Below are 21546 nucleotides of genomic sequence, written 5' to 3' on the forward strand. Positions count from 1 at the left end.
CATGGAAACTACACATCAAATCAATAGTAGAAAAAATACAGAAAACAAGGAGACAAATGCATTGGCTAACAAGCCGAAAATCCAAACTAAACATAGAAAATAAATTAAAAATATATAAAACGATCATAAAACCAATCTGGACGTACGGAATACCATTATGGGGGACAGCAGCAATGAGCCATATAAACAAAATAGAGGTAATACAGGCTAAAATCCTCAGAACAATAGTAAACGGACCTTGGTACGTCAGAAACGAAGATATACGGAGGGACCTGGGAATGCCAACGGTCAAGGAAGACATTAGCAGATACTCCGAGAAATACAAATCAAGAATAGCAACACACCCAAACCGGCTAGCTGCGGAAACATACAATACCATAAACATGGACAGAAGGCTAAAAAGGAAGCACCCAGCAGACCTTATAAAGGACATAATCTAACAAACACGAGGATGGTACCCCGCTGGGGGTAGCCACAAACATGCTAATTTAACCGTTAAAAAATTCCACCAAATGTCCAAATTGGACGAATTGTGAATTTTAATAAATAAATTAAAAAAAAACTGTACGCGTTAACAAAATAGTTCCAACTTACTTGAAAATAGTTGCTTGATTCAAGCAACTGTACGCGTTAACAAAATAGCTTCAAGTTATTTGAAAATACTTGCTTCACTCAACTGCACACATTAATAAAATAGTTTCAAGTTACTTGAAAATAGTTGCTTGATTGAGGTAACTTGACCAATCTGAATCATCATAAAAACTTGGAAGGATATTTCAGGCAAAATTACAGGTTCACATTGGCAAAATGATTTTAACTTACTTGAAAATAGTTGCTTGATTCAGGTAACTTGAGCAATCTGAAACATCATAAAAACTTGGAAGGATATTTCAAGCAAAATTACAGGTTCACATTGGCAAAATGATTCTAACTTACTTGAAAATAGTTGCTTGATTCAAGCAACTGTACACGTTAACAAAATAGTTTCAAGTAACTTGAAAATAGTTGCTTGATTCAGGTAACTTGACCAATCTGAATCATCATAAAAACTTGGAAGGATATTTCAAGCAAAATTACAGATTCACATTGGTAAAATAATAGGTTCACATTGACAAAATGGTTTCGAATTGCTTGAATTCAAATCGTTTGACGAAGCAACATGACTAATCTGAATAGTTCAATTGTCATCTTTATCCAAGACTCGCATAGTCAATCGAGCCATTCGGAAATCACATTGACCAACTCCAAAATTGAAAAGTAGAGAAAAGTAATTACAAGTATCGCAAGTGGTGAGACAATATGCGATAAAAATGAAAAGATGAGCGTGGCGTTAAGCTCTAAGGAACTAGAGGTTTTGTGAGAATCAATCGTGTACTTGGACGATGAAATTGCGAAATTATGAGATTGTCCAAAGATGAAGTTGGTCAATTTGACTTTCGCCAGGCTCGATCGTCACTACGACAGTTCTCGCGTATCGAAACTATCTTGATGTTTGTGTCGACAGGTGAGACGAATGAGCGATCGTGGCGGAGAAGGATCAGGACATTCGGTCGTTACGATGGAATCAGTGTTACCGACTTTATTTGGCCGTCGCGAATCAGTCGCCTGTTTTCCTTTTGGAGGCGTGACGAGACTATTGCCAAATCGTCGAGACCCAGCGTCCAGAATGTCCGCACCACTGAGCGGTAGAGGAAATACGCACTATCTTCGGTTGGACATTATGGACGACATCGCATACCTAAGAGCGAGGGAGGTAAGGATCTTTCGTTTATTTTTGTTGAAGTGTTCACCACTTCTAGGAAAACTCCACATCTGGTCTTTTTAGCTTTCTCAAGCGCTGAAGCCATCGACAGCATATAGACAAAGGAATAGCAGGGAGGCAGACCCAATACGGTAGACAGGCGACTCTATGAACGTTCTAAGAGAACGGATCTCCTTCGGCGTAAATGGCGCTCCTTATCGGCGAACGGCTACAATATCCTAAATCTTTCTTTTCGACGGTTTCCACGTCGATCGAAAGAAACTATTCGTCGAAATGGACTATCTGTGGCTGATCTATTACGGTAGAAAGTGAAAAAGAATAAACGAAAGATCCTTACCTCCCTCGCTCTTAGGTATGGGATGTCGTCCATAATGTCCAACCGAAGATAGTGCGTATTTCCTCTACCGCTCAGTGGTGCGGACATTCTGGACGCTGGGTCTCGACGATTTGGCAATATTCTCGTCACGCCTCCAAAAGGAAAACAGGCGACTGATTCGCGACGGCCAAATAAAGTCGGTAACACTGATTCCATCGTAACGACCGAATGTCCTGATCCTTCTCCGCCACGATCGCTCATTCGTCTCACCTGTCGACACAAACATCAAGATAGTTTCGATACGCGAGAACTGTCGTAGTGACGATCGAGCCTGGCGAAAGTCAAATTGACCAACTTCATCTTTGGACAATCTCATAATTTCGCAATTTCATCGTCCAAGTACACGATTGATTCTCACAAAACCTCTAGTTCCTTAGAGCTTAACGCCACGCTCATCTTTTCATTTTTATCGCATATTGTCTCACCACTTGCGATACTTGTAATTACTTTTCTCTACTTTTCAATTTTGGAGTTGGTCAATGTGATTTCCGAATGGCTCGATTGACTATGCGAGTCTTGGATAAAGATGACAATTGAACTATTCAGATTAGTCATGTTGCTTCGTCAAACGATTTGAATTCAAGCAATTCGAAACCATTTTGTCAATGTGAACCTATTATTTTACCAATGTGAATCTGTAATTTTGCTTGAAATATCCTTCCAAGTTTTTATGATGATTCAGATTGGTCAAGTTACCTGAATCAAGCAACTATTTTCAAGTTACTTGAAACTATTTTGTTAACGTGTACAGTTGCTTGAATCAAGCAACTATTTTCAAGTAAGTTAGAATCATTTTGCCAATGTGAACCTGTAATTTTGCTTGAAATATCCTTCCAAGTTTTTATGATGTTTCAGATTGCTCAAGTTACCTGAATCAAGCAACTATTTTCAAGTAAGTTAAAATCATTTTGCCAATGTGAACCTGTAATTTTGCCTGAAATATCCTTCCAAGTTTTTATGATGATTCAGATTGGTCAAGTTACCTCAATCAAGCAACTATTTTCAAGTAACTTGAAACTATTTTATTAATGTGTGCAGTTGAGTGAAGCAAGTATTTTCAAATAACTCGAAGCTATTTTGTTAACGCGTACAGTTGCTTGAATCAGGCAACTATTTTCAAGTAAGTTGGAATTATTTTGTTAACGCGTACAGTTGCTTGAATCAAGCAACTATTTTTAAGTAACTCGAAACTATTTTGTCAGTGTGAAACTATATAGACACTAGTTAATTCCCATACATAATGTTAATTCCCATGTATAATGTATAATGTATAAACAGAGCTATTTTTTCAGATCAGAAAGTACGATCAATCTTTTTCTTTAAATATATTATGCAAACGTTGAACAACGTTATGTTTTGTTAAGCTAACAGGATACACTAAAAATACATTATCACATACATTATCCAGTTCGTTCGTGAGTGCCGAGGCGTGCAGACGTGTGTCCAGTGCCCGGCAATGTTCACAAAGCAGCACGTGACCATCCAGTTGCTGCTGAGTGCCGAGACGTGCAGACGTGTGTCCAGTGCCCTGTGAAGTTCACAAAACTCCACGTGACGCCCATCTGTCGAAAGCGAATCCAACTAACCTAGCCAGGGGTTAACAGCCTCTCGACTAGTTCTTTCACACTGAACTAACTAGCTCGATGATGGCTCTATCATTCCCAACAGGCTCCCCGGAGCTAAATTATAACACCGCCATTTTTCCTCCCCCGTGGCAAGAGGGCAACACATCTATCCTGGTAAACGACCATCACACGAAAAAACGAAAGCTCGAACCAACCAAGACAAATGTAAACGAGAGTCAAACTAAACCATCAGCCAGCCAGGTGACCACCTACAATAGATTTTCAATACTGGAGTCCACGGAAGACTCCATGATTACAACCGAAAAGGTAAATAATCTCTGTTACGTCGCGTGAAAAGGTCCGCGCGACGTACTTTAATGTCTGACCGTCCAGACCCAAACGTCATTAGAGAACCCTCAATAAAACTAAGGCCCACCATAAACCGATTCTCATTAGCTTGCAGAAACCTTGAATCCTGCAAGCATTTTCGGTTTATAGCGGGTACTTAAAAGGTCCTTAGGTTTATTGAACGTTCTTAAATATTACGGAGTAAGCTGGTAGTTATGACGGGAAAAATTGTTAATTATATGACAGGGAAAATCAGGCATTTAGAGATTAGAAACATCTGGGTTTTCCCACGAGTCATGCCGTTAGGATACTTCCATATCCCAACTTCAACCGTTAACGTCTTAGCTAATGGTAACGGGGATCTGTGTCCTCACATTCATAACGGAAATCGTTCGAGTCAGTCGTCAGTGCAAGCCACCCAAGTCAAACAGTCGGAGTCAAGCAGTCGACGTCTCTTCATTCAGTCTTTCGGTTGATCCTGTTGATTCGATTCAGTCAAGGTTGGATCTGATCAATCGCCACATCTACTAAGACCCACGAGCCTTCCTCTCTCAGATTGGCAGTCAGAATCTGAGCAAGATCCAGGCAATCTTCAGACTCAACGACGTTACTATTGTGTGTGATTAAACGAAGCTGTTGGAGAAAAATATAATCATAACCCTACCAATCACGGAGTTATATTAATTCAACCACCCCTATTATCTTAACGGAAATCAGGGGATCGATCTACTCGCGGCGTCGATCATTAGGATCGTAACGGGAATTTACGACTCCCGTTGACGTGTTTCCTCGCGATTACGTCTCCCCGCGATAGCTCGAAAATACAATCTCCATACTCAAAGAATTCCCCCTCCCCCACCGATATTCATTAACGACGTAATCGACATACAGTCAATGATTAAGACTATCGAAAAAGACATCAGCAAAGAGGACTACAAGTTAAAGATTAACAACAACCACGTGAAAATACTGCCGACCCACCCAGACGCCTATAGAAAGTTAACCAAGCTATTAAAAACGTTAAACGCTAAATTCCACACATACCAGCTCAAACAAGAAAGACCATTTCGAGTGGTGCTACGCAACATCCACCACTCAGCCGATCTAGACGAACTAAAGTGCGAACTGTTAAATCACGGCCACGAAGTAACTAACATCAGCAACATTAGGCATAGAATCACAAAAAACCCACTATCCTTATTTTTTATAGACTTAAAACAAAAAACAAACAACAAAGAAATCTACAACATCAATCGGCTGATGAACTCCATAGTTAAGTTCGAGCCACCTCTTGTAAAGAAAGAAATAATACAATGCAAAAGGTGTCAAAGGTACGGCCACACGCAGAAATACTGCAATCATAACTTCCGGTGCGTAAAATGTGCAGGTAATCACCCCACTGACCAATGCACTAAATCCCCGGAAACCCCCGCCAAATGTATCCACTGTCAAGGAGAGCATCCTGCGAACTACAAAGGATGCTCAGCCTACAAAACACTACATAATATAAAGTATCCAAAACTGAGACCCAAGGACATAACCATACAAGAACCTAAACCCCAAAAACTCACCACACCAACAGTATCCTATGCGCAGGCAACGCAAGGAAACGTAAACAACTCGAAAACACACAGTGTACACACAGAAAATAGAATTCCCACCCCACAAAGCACAGACAACTTTACCAGACTCGAAAAACTTATCGAGAAGCAAACTGAGCAAATTAACAACTTGCTGTCACTACTCACACTCTTCATGGACAAATTCATACGCACAGAAGCAAAATAAAACCAATGCGAATAGCTTTGTGGAACGCCAACGGTCTAGCTCAGCACAAATCTGAACAAGAACTATTCTTAAAACAACAGCAAATCGATGTGATGCTCATATACGAAACCCACTTCACCGACAAAAACTACCTCAAAATACACGTCTACAACTTCTACCACACCCAACACCCCAGCGGAAAGGCCCACGGCGGCACCGGAATCATAATCAAATCAAACATCAAGCACTACGAACTTCAACCATTCCAGAAAGACTACCTCCAAGCAACAAACGTAGCAATAGAAGACTGTCATGGTACAATCACCACTTCAGCTGTATACTGCCCTCCCAGACACTCCATCGCCAAAGAAGACTTTGACCACTTCCTGGACACCCTGGGCAACAGATACATAGCCGGAGGAGACTACAACGCTAAACACACCCAATGGGGTAGCAGACTGGTTACAGTAAGAGGCAAAAACCTCCTCAACAGCATAACAACCAACAACCTCAACTACCTTACCACATACGAACCCACACACTGGCCCACCGACACAAACAAAATACCCGATCTCCTTGGTTTCTTCATAACTAAAAATATCTCGTCAAGACACGTCCAAATCAATTCCTCGGCTGATCTCTCCTCTGATCATTCCCCCGTGATAGTAACAGTCAGTTCAACTATCATCGAGAATACACCTAATGGCTCCATTCATAACCAACACACCAACTGGCAGCTCCTTAGAGTAGTCTTTACCCGCACAACTTCAGCCTCAACCTCACTAAAAACCAATGAAGAAATCGAAGCAGCCACGGAATACCTAAACACGAGCATAATAAACGCTATCCGCTTCTCCACACCGGCAATAACGTCCATCAGCAATCACGAATACCCCCAGTACATATTAAAAAAAATAGCAGAAAAACGTAGACTAAGAAGGATATGGCAGACCCATAGAACACCGGAGGACAAACGCAAACTAAACAACGCAACTAGAAAACTATCCAAAACCATAAAGAACTACAATAATGACCGTTTTCACAAATATCTCGCCAGCCTGTCCCCCACAGCCGACTCAAACTACTCACTATGGAAAGCCTCCAGGAAACTCACGCGCCCCCCACAAATAATACCTCCAATCCGCCGCCCGCAGGATGGATGGGCGCGTAGCCCTATAGAAAAAGCCAACCTATTTGCCAAACACTTTACTGAAGTATTCCAACCCCATTCCTCCATAGCTGCAGCGGACGTCACCGAATACCTGCACACTCCCTTCCAAATGTCCCCTCCTATTCAACCCTTCATTTCTGCAGAGATCATAGAAGCAATCAGTCGCCTAAACCCCAAGAAAGCAGCAGGTCACGACCTAATAGGAAATAAAGCAATCAAGGAACTCCCCATAAAAGGGATCGCACTCATCGCATCAATCTTTAACGCCATCCTCCGCCTTGAACACTTTCCTAAGGCGTGGAAAATCTCACTAATCACCCTCATCCCCAAACCCTGTAAACCAATATATGAAGCCAGCTCCTATCGCCCAATCAGTCTCTTACCTACCCTGTCTAAACTATTCGAGAGGATGCTCACGAATCGTCTCCTTCCACTCCTAGAAGAATTGAAAACTCTCCCAGATCACTAATTCGGCTTCCGAAAACAACACTCAACAGTAGAGCAAACCCACCGCATAACCCACATGATCAGCCAAACCCTTGAAAAGAAAAAATACTGCTCAGCCGTATTCCTAGACATCCAACAGGCATTCGATAAAGTATGGCATGAAGGGCTACTCTACAAGCTTAAAAAAATCCTACCCCACCCATACTACTCCATCTTAAAATCCTACCTTACCAACAGACAATTCATAGTTAAATGTCTAGGCGCCACTTCCGCAACATTTCCAATAGAATCCGGCATACCGCAAGGTAGTGTCCTCGGACCCCTACTATTCTCCATCTACACTGCCGACTTACCCATATCAAACGAGGTAACAATAGCAACATTTGCCGACGACACAGCACTATTATCTACTCACGCAGACCCGGCAATTGCCTCATCCACTCTCCAGCGAAGTCTCGACTCCATGGAAAAGTGGTTCCAAAAATGGGGTTTTAAAATAAACGAAAAAAAATCCTCCCATGTAACCTTCACGCTCCGAAAACAAACCTGCCCCCAGGTCACCATTAACAACACAATAATCCCAAGCAAGGACTCCGTAAGATACCTGGGCATGACCCTGGACAGGAGACTAACTTGGAAAAAACATATCTCGGAAGAAACAAAGCAACTAAAGGAAAAACTAAGAAAATTCTATTGGCTCACGGGCCGACGCTCCAAACTAAACATACAGAACAAAATAACCCTCTACAAGGCCGTAATAAAACCTGTCTGGACCTACGGAATCCAACTATGGGGAACACAAGTAACTCCAACATTGAAATACTCCAACGCTTCCAATCGAAAACGCTAAGATCCCTATTAAATGCACCCTGATATGTTACCAACGAAACAATCCACCGCGACCTCAAGATATCTACAGTCAAAGATGAAATACACAAGTCCAGAAGCAAATATAACACAAGAGTCAACAACCACCACAACCCACTAGTCACCCAACTACTGGACACGACGGACCAGATCCGCAGACTAAAAAGAAAATACCCACTAGATTAAATCCTTAGTCCTACTAGAACCAACAATATAAAGCTATTATAATCCATGTCATTGTATCACGCCAAATTAAGTTACTGAAAATTCTCAACGAGAATTGATTGTAAATATTCTAATAAATAAATAAATAAATAAAAAAAACTGAATTAGAGAAAACACAGATTAAACTCATGCTAATATATTTTAACGACACATACAAGGAAGTCACTTATGCGCCCAACCCCATCTTAAAACTAGACGAAAGCGAAATACTACAAGCAATAAAGGAAAACCATAACGACACCGTAGGACATTTAGGGATACAGAAAACGTATCAACGGATTAAGGATAAGTTCAAAATCCCCGGCCTTTTTGAAAGAGTAGAAAACTTCGTGAAGACATGCGACACATGTCAAAAGGAGAAACTAACACGTATCAGACCCAAAGAGTCCCCACAGATCTCAGACACACCACTTCACCCTAACGACAAAATCGCTATGGACATCATAGGACCGATGACGAAAACCAAACGCGGAAATCAATATATACTTTCAATTCACGACGAACTTACGAAATATCTAATCCTTGTTCCCCTTAAAACGCAACGAACTGAATCTATAATTAACGCGCTCATTGAGCACTATATTTACATATTTTCGGCACCAAAGACGATTCTGACAGACCAAGGACAAAATTTTGTTAGCGATTTAATGACGAAATTTGAAGAGGCCTTTAAAATCAAACAAGTCAAAACAACTTCATTTCACCCACAGAGTAACGGATTCCTCGAAAGAACACATGCCTCGGTTAAAGATTTAATTCGTACTGCGTTACACGGCAATGACAAAGAATGGGACGAAGTACTTAATTTCATTTGTTTAGGATACAACACTGCAAAACATGAAGGAACAGGATTCTCCCCCTTCGAATTGACTTTTGGGCGAAAAGCGAACTTACCTTCCGCAATATCCAAATTCCCCGCATTTACCTATGACGATATGTACTCACTTTGGCAAAAACAGTTAAATAAATATTGGGAAACAGCTCACAAAACACTTATTCAAAATAAGCAACGCTACAAGCGAGACCAAGAAAAAAAGATTGTTAAAACTCAGACCGTGTTTAGGAAAGGAGACTTTGTTTTAATTCACAATGACCATAAAAGAGATAAGTTGGACATTGAATGGTTAGGACCCTATAGAATCAATGATGTGAAAACTCCTTACTACATTATATCTATCGACAATATTAAGAAAAAGATACATGGTAACCGATTGAAAACGTACTTTTTCCAGGATAATGCTGACCCTGGCACTAGTAACAATACCCTTGGTTAGTTGTCTTAAATTCACAGGATAGGAATTACGATTTATAAACAAATCTAACCAATTCTACTACGATCTTAGAGGACCAAGATCAATCTAAACTGGGGGGTATGTCACGACCGGCATACTTCAAATCCGATGGACCGATGATGGAGATAGAGATGTGGCGGCCTTGGCGACAATGTATATCGCCAAAGTGCCTAATGAGTCATCTGTATCCTAACGGTCCTTCCACCGAATGTCCTAGAAGTGTGACAACGGTCACGTACGCCTGCAGGGTAGTGGGGATATTGAGGGATGACAAACAAAGAAGAAACAGATGTTACCGAAAGTCAAATTGTAAGAGTTTCAGTCTTGGAAAGTCACGGCTGGAGCTCAGAACAAAATCGCAGTCAGTGTAAATTCAGAAATAAATTCTCTTGTTTTTTTGTTATCTTAATTTTTTCTTTTCGTACGAGCCTCCTGCTTTTTATTTTACGTGACAATGTCAACGAAACAACGCCATTAAGACACGTATGGTCTCGCCCTTGTAACGCCACTGTGGCTGAGAAACTATATTACTATATTACGAAACTATATTACGCGTGATATAAAACGTATTATAGCTATTGAAGTGGTCACCACTTCTAGGAAAACTCCACATCTGGTCTTTTTAGCTTCCTCAAGCGCTGAAGCCATCGACAGCACATAGACAAAAGAATAGCAGGGAGGCAGACCATAAACTGTAGACAGGCGACGTTGGCTTCGGGGTTTTTCAGTCATAAGGTAACACTGCTAGCGTGCGGATCTGGACCAGCTCAAATTGTATTCCTGTATTTCATTATCAAGTCAAATATATACTTTGACCAGCTAAACATATACTGTGAAGATGCGTTGGCATCTGGCAATCATCTTACCCGAAGGACAAAGTCTGCGTGTGGCGAGCCACGTGGCAGAAACCATTGAAACGTTTACCGTCGTGCCCCGTCCCAAGTATTTCTTTTAAGAAGAGCTATAGAATTAATTCATGCCTTTGTTAGACAAAACGTTCATCCCTTTGACCGCGGCTACGTTCGGCGACTGATTGTCGTCTCGAGCCCGAGCTCACTATCATAAATCTCAAATAAATACAGTCGGATCGAATGACAACAGTTTCTTAATACGGCTATGGTGAAATCTAAATTTCAATACTAGGGGTCTTCCCAAAGTTCCAAAGGGAAGGTTCCGGTGTTCTGTCATCTCCGACATATATATATTATTATAATGACTTATTTTAATAATGACTTAATTTGTATAGTAAAAACAGCTAAAATCTCATGTAAGATTGTTGGGATGTTACATGATATTTCTGTTGCATCATTGATTATCGTTATACTTTGAAAAATAATTAAGGAAGCGAACAATGCGTGGACGATTATGGCAGTTTTATTAATAAACGAACGTTTAATAGAGAATATGGATTTACTGGATAAATAAATGTTTCATTAAATGTAACTGTTACGCGCAGAATAATATGTTGTTACATGTATGAACTAAAGTTGATGTAATACTCATATTATATTTATGGTTTCAAAGAATTAATAAAATCTGCTGAGATTCAAACGTATGCTCTCCCTTTTATTCTATGAGAATTAAACATTTAGAAGATTTTATGAAAATGCACTAAACAATCAGAAACATCTGTTTCTCCTTTTCTTTTTCTTTTTTTTTTTTTTTTTTTTAATATGTTGATTGCCACGCGATTTTTATACTTATTTTGACTTGGATAGATAGATTAAAGCGTACCATACCAAGACATTTCATTCTTGCAAAATATTCTAGTCTATTTGCGTACGTGCTCATAATCTTGGCTGATAACCGCCATTCGCTATATACATCGTTGCTATCGACGTCAAAGGATTAACACAGTCAAATACATAATCCATACAATCCGATTTGATTGATTTTAGATCTTGCATCAAACAGATCTCTATATAAACAGATAATTTCTGATTCTAAACATTTGTATTACGTTCATCTAATTATTAGGATATTAGATATATTATAAAGGAAGATATTATGTATTAAATAATCTGCCTCTTCTTCCGCTTTGAAATCCTCTACAAACGCCATTTATAGTCGTTCAACTTTTCAGCTCACGGAAAAAAACATTACGCGTATTCCTAGCAATCGCCCAAAGACTCGAACGTGTGCTTCGATAAAGCTCGCTTAACTTTCATCGACACATCGATAACTTTGCGTTCCAAGATGTTATTACGCCCTAGAATCCCTAACATAATTTTAGAACCAGAATTTCTGTGCAAAACAATTCCATCGCTTTGTCACGCTTAACGGCTCAATCATCGAAACATGTATCATAACGCACGAATTATGATAAAAAAGAAACTGTCTTTCGAATAAAAGCAATCCGTTTGCCAGGTGCGCTTAAGGATGTACAGGACGTCGACGGAGCAAGTGTACGAAATACAGCCGCTGGAGGGTAACAGTTCCGCTCAACGTTACACTCAACAGCCGAAACAACGATTCTCTGAAATGCCTACTCCGTCGGTTTCGCCGACGTCTTCTCTCCGAAAGCGCGTCTCGGAACTGCCAAGAGCCGCGAGTGCATCCGTTTCCGGTGCTGCGGGCATTGCCTGCTCTAATACGGATCTGATATCGATCCTAAGCTCGTTAGCGTCTTCCGCGACGGAAATCAACCGATGCGGCGAGGAAGCGCCGAGTTCGCGGGACGGTAGCAAATCAAACTGGCCCGGAAAAACGACCGAACAGAAAGGAAGTCGATCGAAGAGCTTCCGTTCCAACAGCTTCGACGTGTCGACATTGCACGGAGCTAAAAGTAAGCTTAGCGGATCCTCGAAAGCCGCTATTTCGACCTTTATGGCACCGTCGAATTGGTTCACGAAGAGACACCAACCGATGTCGAAGAAGCCGGAAGATTTAGTAACGGCCAGTTTAAGTCTCAAGTTCGATAAATCGAAAGTAGTGAAGGCGGTGAAGGAAACGTTGGGTAAAAAGTCCCCTAATAGCGAGGTCAAACACAAAGTCGTATGGGACAACACTAGTGGAACCAAAGTGGACGCTCAGCTAAGTTGTATTTCTCGTTACGATATCGTTTCTTGTTTAAGAGCCATCGTAGGTGAAAGAAGGAATGCAAGAACGCACATATTACGCAAAAATCTATGGCAGATTCAAAGTACAGTACGCGTTGTGATATTCGGTAAAGATAATAAGTTCTCCTATGGAGATTTCATTTTTCAAATTATTCTCGTACAAGTACGTATTTGCATAAATAAATAACACACGGTCTCTGCGTAAATACCCAGGCCAGTTATAAATATTTCAGTTTGCCAACGATATCTCAACATGTGGGACACTCACATGTGTGCTACTTCGTGAGCGATGATAAAGGCGCTGGTCAAGCCTTCGTCTCGAATTAACGCGCACGATCTCGAAGGACCTCCTATATCTAATCGCGTCAACCATACAGCAACATCGTGATTTACGTCCTTCGAGGACAGCATCTTTCTGTTCCATTTGTTCACGTTCTCGAGAGATCGTCTGGCATCGCCACGGCGGACCTACGACGATTTATTAATATTTTCTTAATAAAAGCTAGCAAATATTACGAATATATTATATTTATTATTACATCATGCATTATATACTATATATAAATATTCGTCAATGATAATAAATATACGTGCAAGTAATCGTGTTGTTGATTGTAATCAAATGTAACTTGTAACGCTATTAGTATTTTAATCTTCCTGAAAAATGTTGAAATGTTGATTCGACAGCAGAGAAGAATAGCAGAAATAGAAAAGTAAAAGGAATCGCAAGTGTCGTATATTAATGATATTATCATAGGTCTATAACATTAAATTAAGATTCTTAAGAGATGAAAAAGGTTTAATAGTCGATTATACAGATATTTCGGATACACGATAAATGCGAGGTTTGTCAATGGTCCGTGAAAATTGTTTGTTTGGAAATTTGTTTCCAAGGGATCGTTCACGGTTGTCCAATTTAACAAAATGGAACTCGTTGCATTTTATCGATCTAAAACGTCATGCGCAGATATTTTGACCTATATAATTTATATACCATACACTGTACAGATAAGTAGAAAATAAAATAATTGACACTCGCATATGCGTATCTCAGATAGTTACTACTTTAGTTAAATGATTTAATTTAATGGAAATCGCTTACCATAACGTCTCGTTTTCCCGCGTATAAAATCATTCGTACGATCACTAGAATCATGTTGGATTCGAGCGATGGGTCCATGTAAATTGCACTGACCTAGGATTAAAATACGTACGAAAATGTAACAGGCGTTAAAACAGTATTACAGCCTTACAAATAAATTATTATTGAAAACTCTCGTAAATACATCGTATCTTATATAATTTTCCTAAAAAATTAATTTTATTCGTTATATTTATCTTAGGAAATGTACGTTATTAATCTCAACAGCATTGGAAAATCAATTACCGAATGGCTGAAATTAATCGATTACAAAATTCCATTACGGATAAATTATTCGCTGAACTTTTTAAAAGATACGTGTAAGCTTTGAACAGTGTAAACAGAAAATACAGAGCTTCCATCCGAATATACGATCGAGATGTTTGAAAGCAAATAGCGTACCTTGAAAATACAGAGATACGCATAACTCTGCCCTATGTTTCCCGGTTGCTTGCGTACATATGTAGTTGGAGGTATTCTATATCTAAGTATAATAACAGAATTTCGTTTGGTATTACTTACGATGTTTAAAAGAGCCAAGATATATTGCTGTACTCGAATTCCATGAAAACGGAGTAATCAGCAGCTATTCCAAGCTCTAGCCATCGTGGCGACGAATCCTTAGCAGCTGGTCTTTTCTCTATGAAATGACTTATCTTAGAAATCGACTTATCTTCCACGAAATTAGAAAGTCTACTCGACTCGACTTGATAGCTTAAACGCATGATTATTAAAAGCATAAATTAATATCTACGAGCAAGTATTCGTGAAATAATTATTATGATATAAATAATTATTTCAAAAGTATAATTTCAAAAATATCAATTCGGTATCACCGTGAATTTCATCCTGCAAATTTCTTTAAAATTCTTGACAAATTTTGGTAAACGTATTCCTCCAGCAAATTTGTCTATTTTTCTATTTTTTACATTAAATTAGGCAAGATAGATAAAGATTCGTGCAATGGACAATATACATATGTGTAATAGACAGGGAATAATAAAATAAATTAAAAACAGCGAAATATAGATGCACGTGTAGAAGATGAAGCGAGAGTGGAACGCAATAGGGAGAATAATTGTAAACCGAGTTCCTTTTAAGGCTGAAGATAAGCTATTCTTATATTACATGCTGTTATTATTACTTTTGTACACGATAGATTGGAATATCAGTACAATTTCTTTCTTTCAGTAATATTCGATGATTCGTTAATTTATTAACCGCTATATTGTACGTGGTAAGTAGAAAAGCAACGATTGTACAAGAATGGCATTTGGAAAAATATTTGACTTACTTGATAATCTGTTCCTTTGCAATTTAGGACCAGAGAAGTATCCAATTTCCTCGGGATTTGTTATTTTATATAGGTTGGGGTTGATAATCAATCTCGGATCCACTCGGATTGGTTATCACACCTTTTATTTTCTCTCTTATACAAAACACCAAATCACACAGCAAACGTCTAAACTCTCCCAATGCGTCTTAGCAAATAAGGCGTGGTCGACTCCTATGACAAAAGAGCGTCGTTAGGAGTCGTACCAACATAACCCTAGTAACCTTTTAGTAACTAGCGGTCATACCAACTGAGCATTTCTCAACAGGATTTACGTCGATCGATAATTTTTCCACTATTGTATCGTTGTATTCTGTGCAGACATCGTCTTTTTCATCGTACAGAATCAATTTCTCAGCTTCTGGGTATTCCACGTCGAAGACGTCACCGGAAAGATTATAAAATCCCTGAACATCGTGGCTTAAGGAATCGCGTTTGCTTCGTTTCGACTTTCTCTTACTTTCTTCAACTTCAAATTTATTCGATTTCCCTGTAACCGAATTATCAACGTTTTACCACGTTTGTCTGTCTTATCTTCGCTATTCTCGTTACGGATAAAATGAAAAAATAGTTGCAAAATTTCTGAAATTGTAAATACGACCAGACTGGAACGTATCAACGACAAATACGGTGTCACAAAATTGTGACAAGTCAATATTCCAGTTGTTAGTTTGTTGAATTTACGCCACCGCTGATTAAACGTATCACGCTTTAATAGAAAATTCAATTTCCCAGCGGGGAAAATGGAATTTTGCGCTAATTAAAGTATTGCGCTTTTGTACAAAATTCCAATGTTTTCTGTTGCCCGCGAAAATGCAATTTTACGACGGACATTTCAGACAAATTTTCATCAGACGGCTTTCCATCCGTAAAAAAGAATGCTATCTATAAAAGTGTCAATGGAAATTGATCAAAGTAACGTCAAGCAAACCCGTTTAAACAGCGAGGTAAAGAGACCAATTACTTTTAACAAAACCTGTATCGTTGCTCTTAACCGTTTCACTTTTAAATATCAATCGGCGCTGTTCCTCATTAAAATTTCGATTTAAATCGAACGAGAAATACAGCGTAACACTTGGAATTTTCTATCGTTTCTCAACCATACTTCGAACATTTACGTCGCATTCTTCGATTCATAGGATCGCGATGTTGGATTCTTCGATTTCGATACAAAAACGTTTCACAGCTTTCGACGCGGGCAATTTAATTAAGAGAACAAATAATTTGTTTATAAACTGCCAATTACGTGCCTTGAATTTCCGATATATGCAATAAATTTCATTGCTACTTGACCTGAGTGGGTCATAAAGTTGCAACCGTGTAAACCGTGCCACGTAATTTTATTGCATTCAATTTTCCACGTTTCCAACAATTTATCAAATTAGAATTTATCCGCGCATCGTACGAAATTTTTCATAAAAATTGATTAATAATAGTAGATATATAGCTCCTCGTATTCGTAAAACAGATTTTTAATCTGTAAACAACGAGTCGTGGTAATTACGATACGATCGATTTTCAACTTAGCAAAATTTGTTTCCATTTAACATTCACATCCAGATTGTATTTCCTTTGTAATAAATTAATTATATAATTAAATAAATTTATTATTCGAACCGATATTCAGATACAGTTCGAGTATACTTGATAAATTTTCAGACTCGATTCTCCAAGTCGAAAATGAGAACGTTTTATCCTATACTTTTTCTTCATTTTTCCACAAGGATTCGCGTTGTTCTCGCTTTCAGACATTGTTCCGTTGCATCCTGTATATACGGGGTGTGCCAAATTTAAACCGTCAAATTGTAAGTAGTTGATTTACAGACAAGAAGAAGAAGAAGGAAGAACTTTATATAATGTTCGTCAACGGACGTTTCTTTACAGAATTACAAACGAGTATCGTTCGTACGAAACAGGTAACGACGCGTTTTCCATCGCAGCGTGCAAAAGTTCGCTGTATTATCGTGTCAGCGCAGTTGCATGCTTTTCATCATGCGACAACAAGCCCGTGTCGTTAATAGCTACAATAATGATACAATGAAAAATTATTATCTGGTATGTTTGATTGGTCGTTGGAGAACGTTGTCCGCGTGCTCGGATAGAAGCCTGACATCGATCAACGATGGGAGTAATACGATCTCGTACACACAGTTGCTAACAATTCGATCGAGTTGCAAAAACCGCGTGTTTTTACTCGTTGCGCTAGTTGTTCACGCGAACTCGCATCTCCAGAATAAACCTTCCGTTTTACAGTTGCGAAACCATAAATACAGAAAAGAAAGTGCAGTTCTTGAAACTCTGACGAAACGCTGATAATACGGTCAATTGTCGCGTGCCGTGGAATGGAAAATTCGTCGTTACTTGTTTCATACGTACGATACTTGTTTGTAACTGTGGAAAAACGCGTTTATTGCCCAGCTTCGTACGACATGTTTTTCGGTAAATATTTACAAAGCGGACAATCTCGCCATATTCAACGGCTTTGAAATATGTTTGCCAAGGCTAATATTCCGAACAACTTTTTCCTGTAATACTCTTTACCGTCGCTCTGCTTTCCGCGATATTCGCAGCAATTTCTGTCTCGACGACAGCGATGATTTCGTAGTTTCGCTTTTCTCGATATCACTGCTAAAGCTTTTCCTACCTCGAATAACGACGCAAAGCTTCGTATGAATCGTATCTATCCTGTTACTTGATACGCGAATTTAATTCGAGGTAGCCTCAGTGATGTTTCTTCCCTGTGCGAGTTGAAAATGATTATCAGAACTGCATATATATATATATATATAAATGTACGGACATCAACGTCCGAGACGTTCGTCCATGCCAAACGGTAACGCGTACAGGAAACATTTGTTCAAAATGACTTTGACTTTAGCTATATTTTTAAATTGGAATTAGCTAATGGTCGTTCGCTTTGTAAATGATTATTTCTTTTTCTCCTTTTTGCCTGCAGATTAAGCCCTCCCTGTTTGACGGTTTAAATTTATTAAATTAAATTTATTAAACCGAATATATATATATATATATATATATATATATATATATATATATTCGTTTGTACTACGATTACTCTCATACTCTATGTATGGTATTATAATATCGACGCTATCAGTTCTTACAGTATCACGATCAGAGTCAATTTTAGAATAGAAGAAGCAATTAACGGCGGATCGCAAAGTAAGAAGCTTATAACATAATTGGCAAGGAAGTCGGTAAATCGATCAACCAATCACCTACATCCAACCGTCTAACGAAAGATGAAAAGCCATCGCGATAACGATCCTTCTCACCTGCAGGATTTTCCGGATTCACAGACACGAAGCTCGAATTATTCCTGATCGACCACCACTTTTCGTTTTTCGGCTGAAACATCACATGCTGGCCATTCGTCAGCGGCTGAACGAAGAACGATCTCTGCCCGATCAACATCAAGGCGTACACTTCTTCTTCGCATATCGTCACGACGACGAAGGAACTCGCGTCTCCTTCCAAGCTGCCTTGTCGAAGATCGCAGTTCGCCTTGGCGTTACGTCGCTCGGACTTGGTTTTACCCTGGCGCACCCAATTCACGGTGAAATTCGACGACAGTATCAATCGATCGTTGGACATGGTCCTTAAGGTCCAGTTGCTGATCTCGAGGAACACCGGCTCTTGGTGGAGATACTCGCGCTAAGTTTCTCGGTCTTCGTGGGTCGATCTTCTGTTCCGCGCGCTCTCATTCGGGATCACTCGAGGGTAAACGATCTCGTACTCCTGCAAGCTTTGCAAAAAGTCGCTCATTCGCGACTTAGTAGCGATCGTGCCGAGCAGCCACGTGGCGAGGAGAAAACTGGGAAGTTTCGATCGCGTCATGTCTCGCGCGCTTTGATCGAAATTTCAATAGGATTTTCTGGCTACCCAAAACTCGCCAGGCATGCTCGTTCACTCGCAGACGTAGTTATCGCGATGAAAGCAGCTAATTCGCAGACCCGATATTCTCATTTCATTTCGCCGGTTCGTAACGCGTTCGAAACGCCGTGTCATATAGACGCGGATGCGACGATACTCTCGCGTTCTAACATTTTCAATGTCTCGCGCTTTATCACGTAGCTAGCGCGGAAGTAATACGAAGGTGAATCGTTGGTTTTAATACACAGGGTGTTGTTTAATCGATCGTATAATGGAGAAGGGAACGATTCTACGGTACACCAGAGATGAAATGAAATCATAGAATGCAGTGGTTTTGTAGGTAGTGCTTTATCGAAAAGATTAACCGTGAATATTTGCTCGACCTATTTATACCAAATTGATACAGTATCTTAAAATACAGACGAATCTTTCTCAATTTCCTTCGATCATCGTCTCTAGGCGTACGAAACTGCCTCGTTGAATTCGAACGTTTCTCGATTTCCTTCGACGTCTTTCAATTTCTTCTTTTTTCAATCGCCGTTCGCCTTCTCAAAGCTGTCTTCGAACAGAATTCTTAGAACGACTTCCAATTCCTTTCGATTCGTCCAATCGTTTAGCTTTACGAAACTGTTTCGCTAAACTCCTTTTTCCACTGTACTTGCGTATCGTAACAAACTCGTCGGCGGTAACTCGCGTCGATTAACGATTCACCACCAGTAAAGTAACCGGGAATGCAGCAAACTAGTAATCGGTAGAACGAAGCGGAACGTAAGTGGAGCGAGCGATAAGAGCGATCGCGACAATCGCACGCCTCGCCCTGCGATTCCCACGCGAACGAATCATCAAATTCGAGCCAAAGATTCTCACTAACTCGAAGATTCGCGCCAGTATTTTCCACGCGCGCGTCACACAAATTCGAACGACTTTCGCGAAAAGGACGGAAGGATAAGACGATCGATCGGATCTCGGGTCGATCGCGATACCCCCGGACAGAAGGTTTCGACGAAAAAGTGGAGTAGACGCGACGAAGGAGCGTCGTGCAGCAACTGGTGGCCAATTTATTCACCACGTGCCGTAGGAATTTAATTTTCTTTCGCGCAAGAACGATCCACCATCGGAGAAAGTAGAATATAATTAATTTCGATCTCGTGTCGATCGCGACGTTCCGGATGGAACGTTTCGCCGAAGAGGTGGAATAAACGCGACGAAGGAGCGTCGTGCAGCAACCGGTGGCCAATTTTTCCACCACGTGGCACCACGTGGAAATTTAAACGTTTCCCATGAAAATGATGCACCATTGATGAAAGTAAAATACGATAATTAATTGGTCGTCGAGTCGAACGTGATATTCCGGATAAAACTTTTCGATGAAAAAAGTGGAGTAAACGCGACGAACGAGCTTCGCGTTACGACTGGCAGCCACATGGACGGATGAACGCGGCTGGAAACGCACGCGAGTGCAGCGGCGAATTGTGCGTAAGAGTAAGCGCGAACGCGAGACTGGAAAAAGCACCAGCGCTTACCGCCCACTGAAGTTCTAATAATGGCAGCTTTATGTGCAATCACCGAGAAACGAGGATGCTGGCGAACGCATTGTTCGAACCCGACCGAGACGATTTAACAAGGGCCGAGGATTTCATCTTGAACGTTGCTCTTGTCACGACCGGCATACTTCAAATCCGATGGACCGATGATGGAGATAGAGATGTGGCGGCCTTGGCGACAATGTATATCGCCGAAGTGCCTAATGAGTCACCTGTATCCTAACGGTCCTTCCACCGAATGTCCTAGAAGTGTGACAACGGTCACGTACGCCTACAGGGTAGTGGGGATATTGAGGGATGACAAACAAAGAAGAAACAGATGTTTTTTCTTTTCGTTCGAGCCCCCTGTTCTTTATTTTACGTGACACTCTCGACCCCACCAGAATTCTTCGCTTTCCCTTGAACCGCGAACTCGAAAATATCGTATTCAGTAAGGCGACGAATCTAATGAACGGGAATTAAATCTGTTCCGACAGCTTCCTTTGCCTGGATGAAAGAATAAGTACGAGAGATAAATTATGTCAGATAATGCACAGTGACTGGCAGAAAAGTCATATCTACTTACGTGTATGAATTCTAAGTAAAATTTATATTAAACATTTCTTTTTTTGTCTATTACACACTTTTTTTTCTATTCTACGATATCTGTCACACGTTTACTCGTCTCGTCGATTACAATTCAGTTTTATAAAATTACAGCATTTCTTCTTCAAATTTTCTTCATGGCTTTCGATATTTGCAATGCTCAGTGCGTGGTG

General features: G+C 40.1%; 2 protein-coding genes and 2 long non-coding RNA genes across 6 annotated transcripts in view; 2 read left to right on the forward strand and 2 right to left on the reverse strand.

Moving 5' to 3' along the window:
- The window catches only part of LOC126927677 (uncharacterized), a 31849-nt gene extending 12262 nt beyond the window's left edge, over positions 1-19587 (forward strand). Inside the window, exon 2 of the long non-coding RNA XR_007715769.1 lies at positions 19468-19587. This is a non-coding gene — a long non-coding RNA (uncharacterized LOC126927677). The remainder of the gene's footprint in view (positions 1-19467) is intronic.
- LOC126927673 (A disintegrin and metalloproteinase with thrombospondin motifs 3-like) overlaps positions 1-21546 on the reverse strand; it is a 123762-nt gene that overhangs the window by 21712 nt on the left and 80504 nt on the right. The gene's annotated exons all lie outside the window — the stretch shown is intronic.
- LOC126927671 (uncharacterized) overlaps positions 1-21546 on the reverse strand; it is a 124353-nt gene that overhangs the window by 17201 nt on the left and 85606 nt on the right. Inside the window, exons 3-4 of one of the 2 annotated variants that reach the window (XM_050743720.1) lie at positions 15601-15843; positions 15315-15527 (exon numbers count right to left, since the gene is read on the reverse strand). In XM_050743720.1, the coding sequence (XP_050599677.1) occupies positions 15451-15527; positions 15601-15843 (320 nt within the window). In that variant the 3' untranslated portion in view covers positions 15315-15450. Of the gene's footprint in view, positions 1-15314; positions 15528-15600; positions 15844-21546 lie in introns of those variants that run through there. The other variant, XM_050743719.1, reaches the window with a different exon arrangement.
- On the forward strand, positions 567-1840 carry LOC126927674 (uncharacterized). Of its 2 annotated transcripts, none has more exons than XR_007715766.1 (3): positions 567-731; positions 846-1753; positions 1826-1840. It is a non-coding gene; the product is annotated as an uncharacterized LOC126927674 (long non-coding RNA). The 2 variants fall into 2 exon arrangements; XR_007715765.1 differs by having other exon boundaries at positions 1019-1753.

This window comes from Bombus affinis, unplaced genomic scaffold (genome assembly GCF_024516045.1).
Source record: "Bombus affinis isolate iyBomAffi1 unplaced genomic scaffold, iyBomAffi1.2 ctg00000197.1, whole genome shotgun sequence".
Classification (NCBI taxonomy): domain Eukaryota; kingdom Metazoa; phylum Arthropoda; class Insecta; order Hymenoptera; family Apidae; genus Bombus; species Bombus affinis.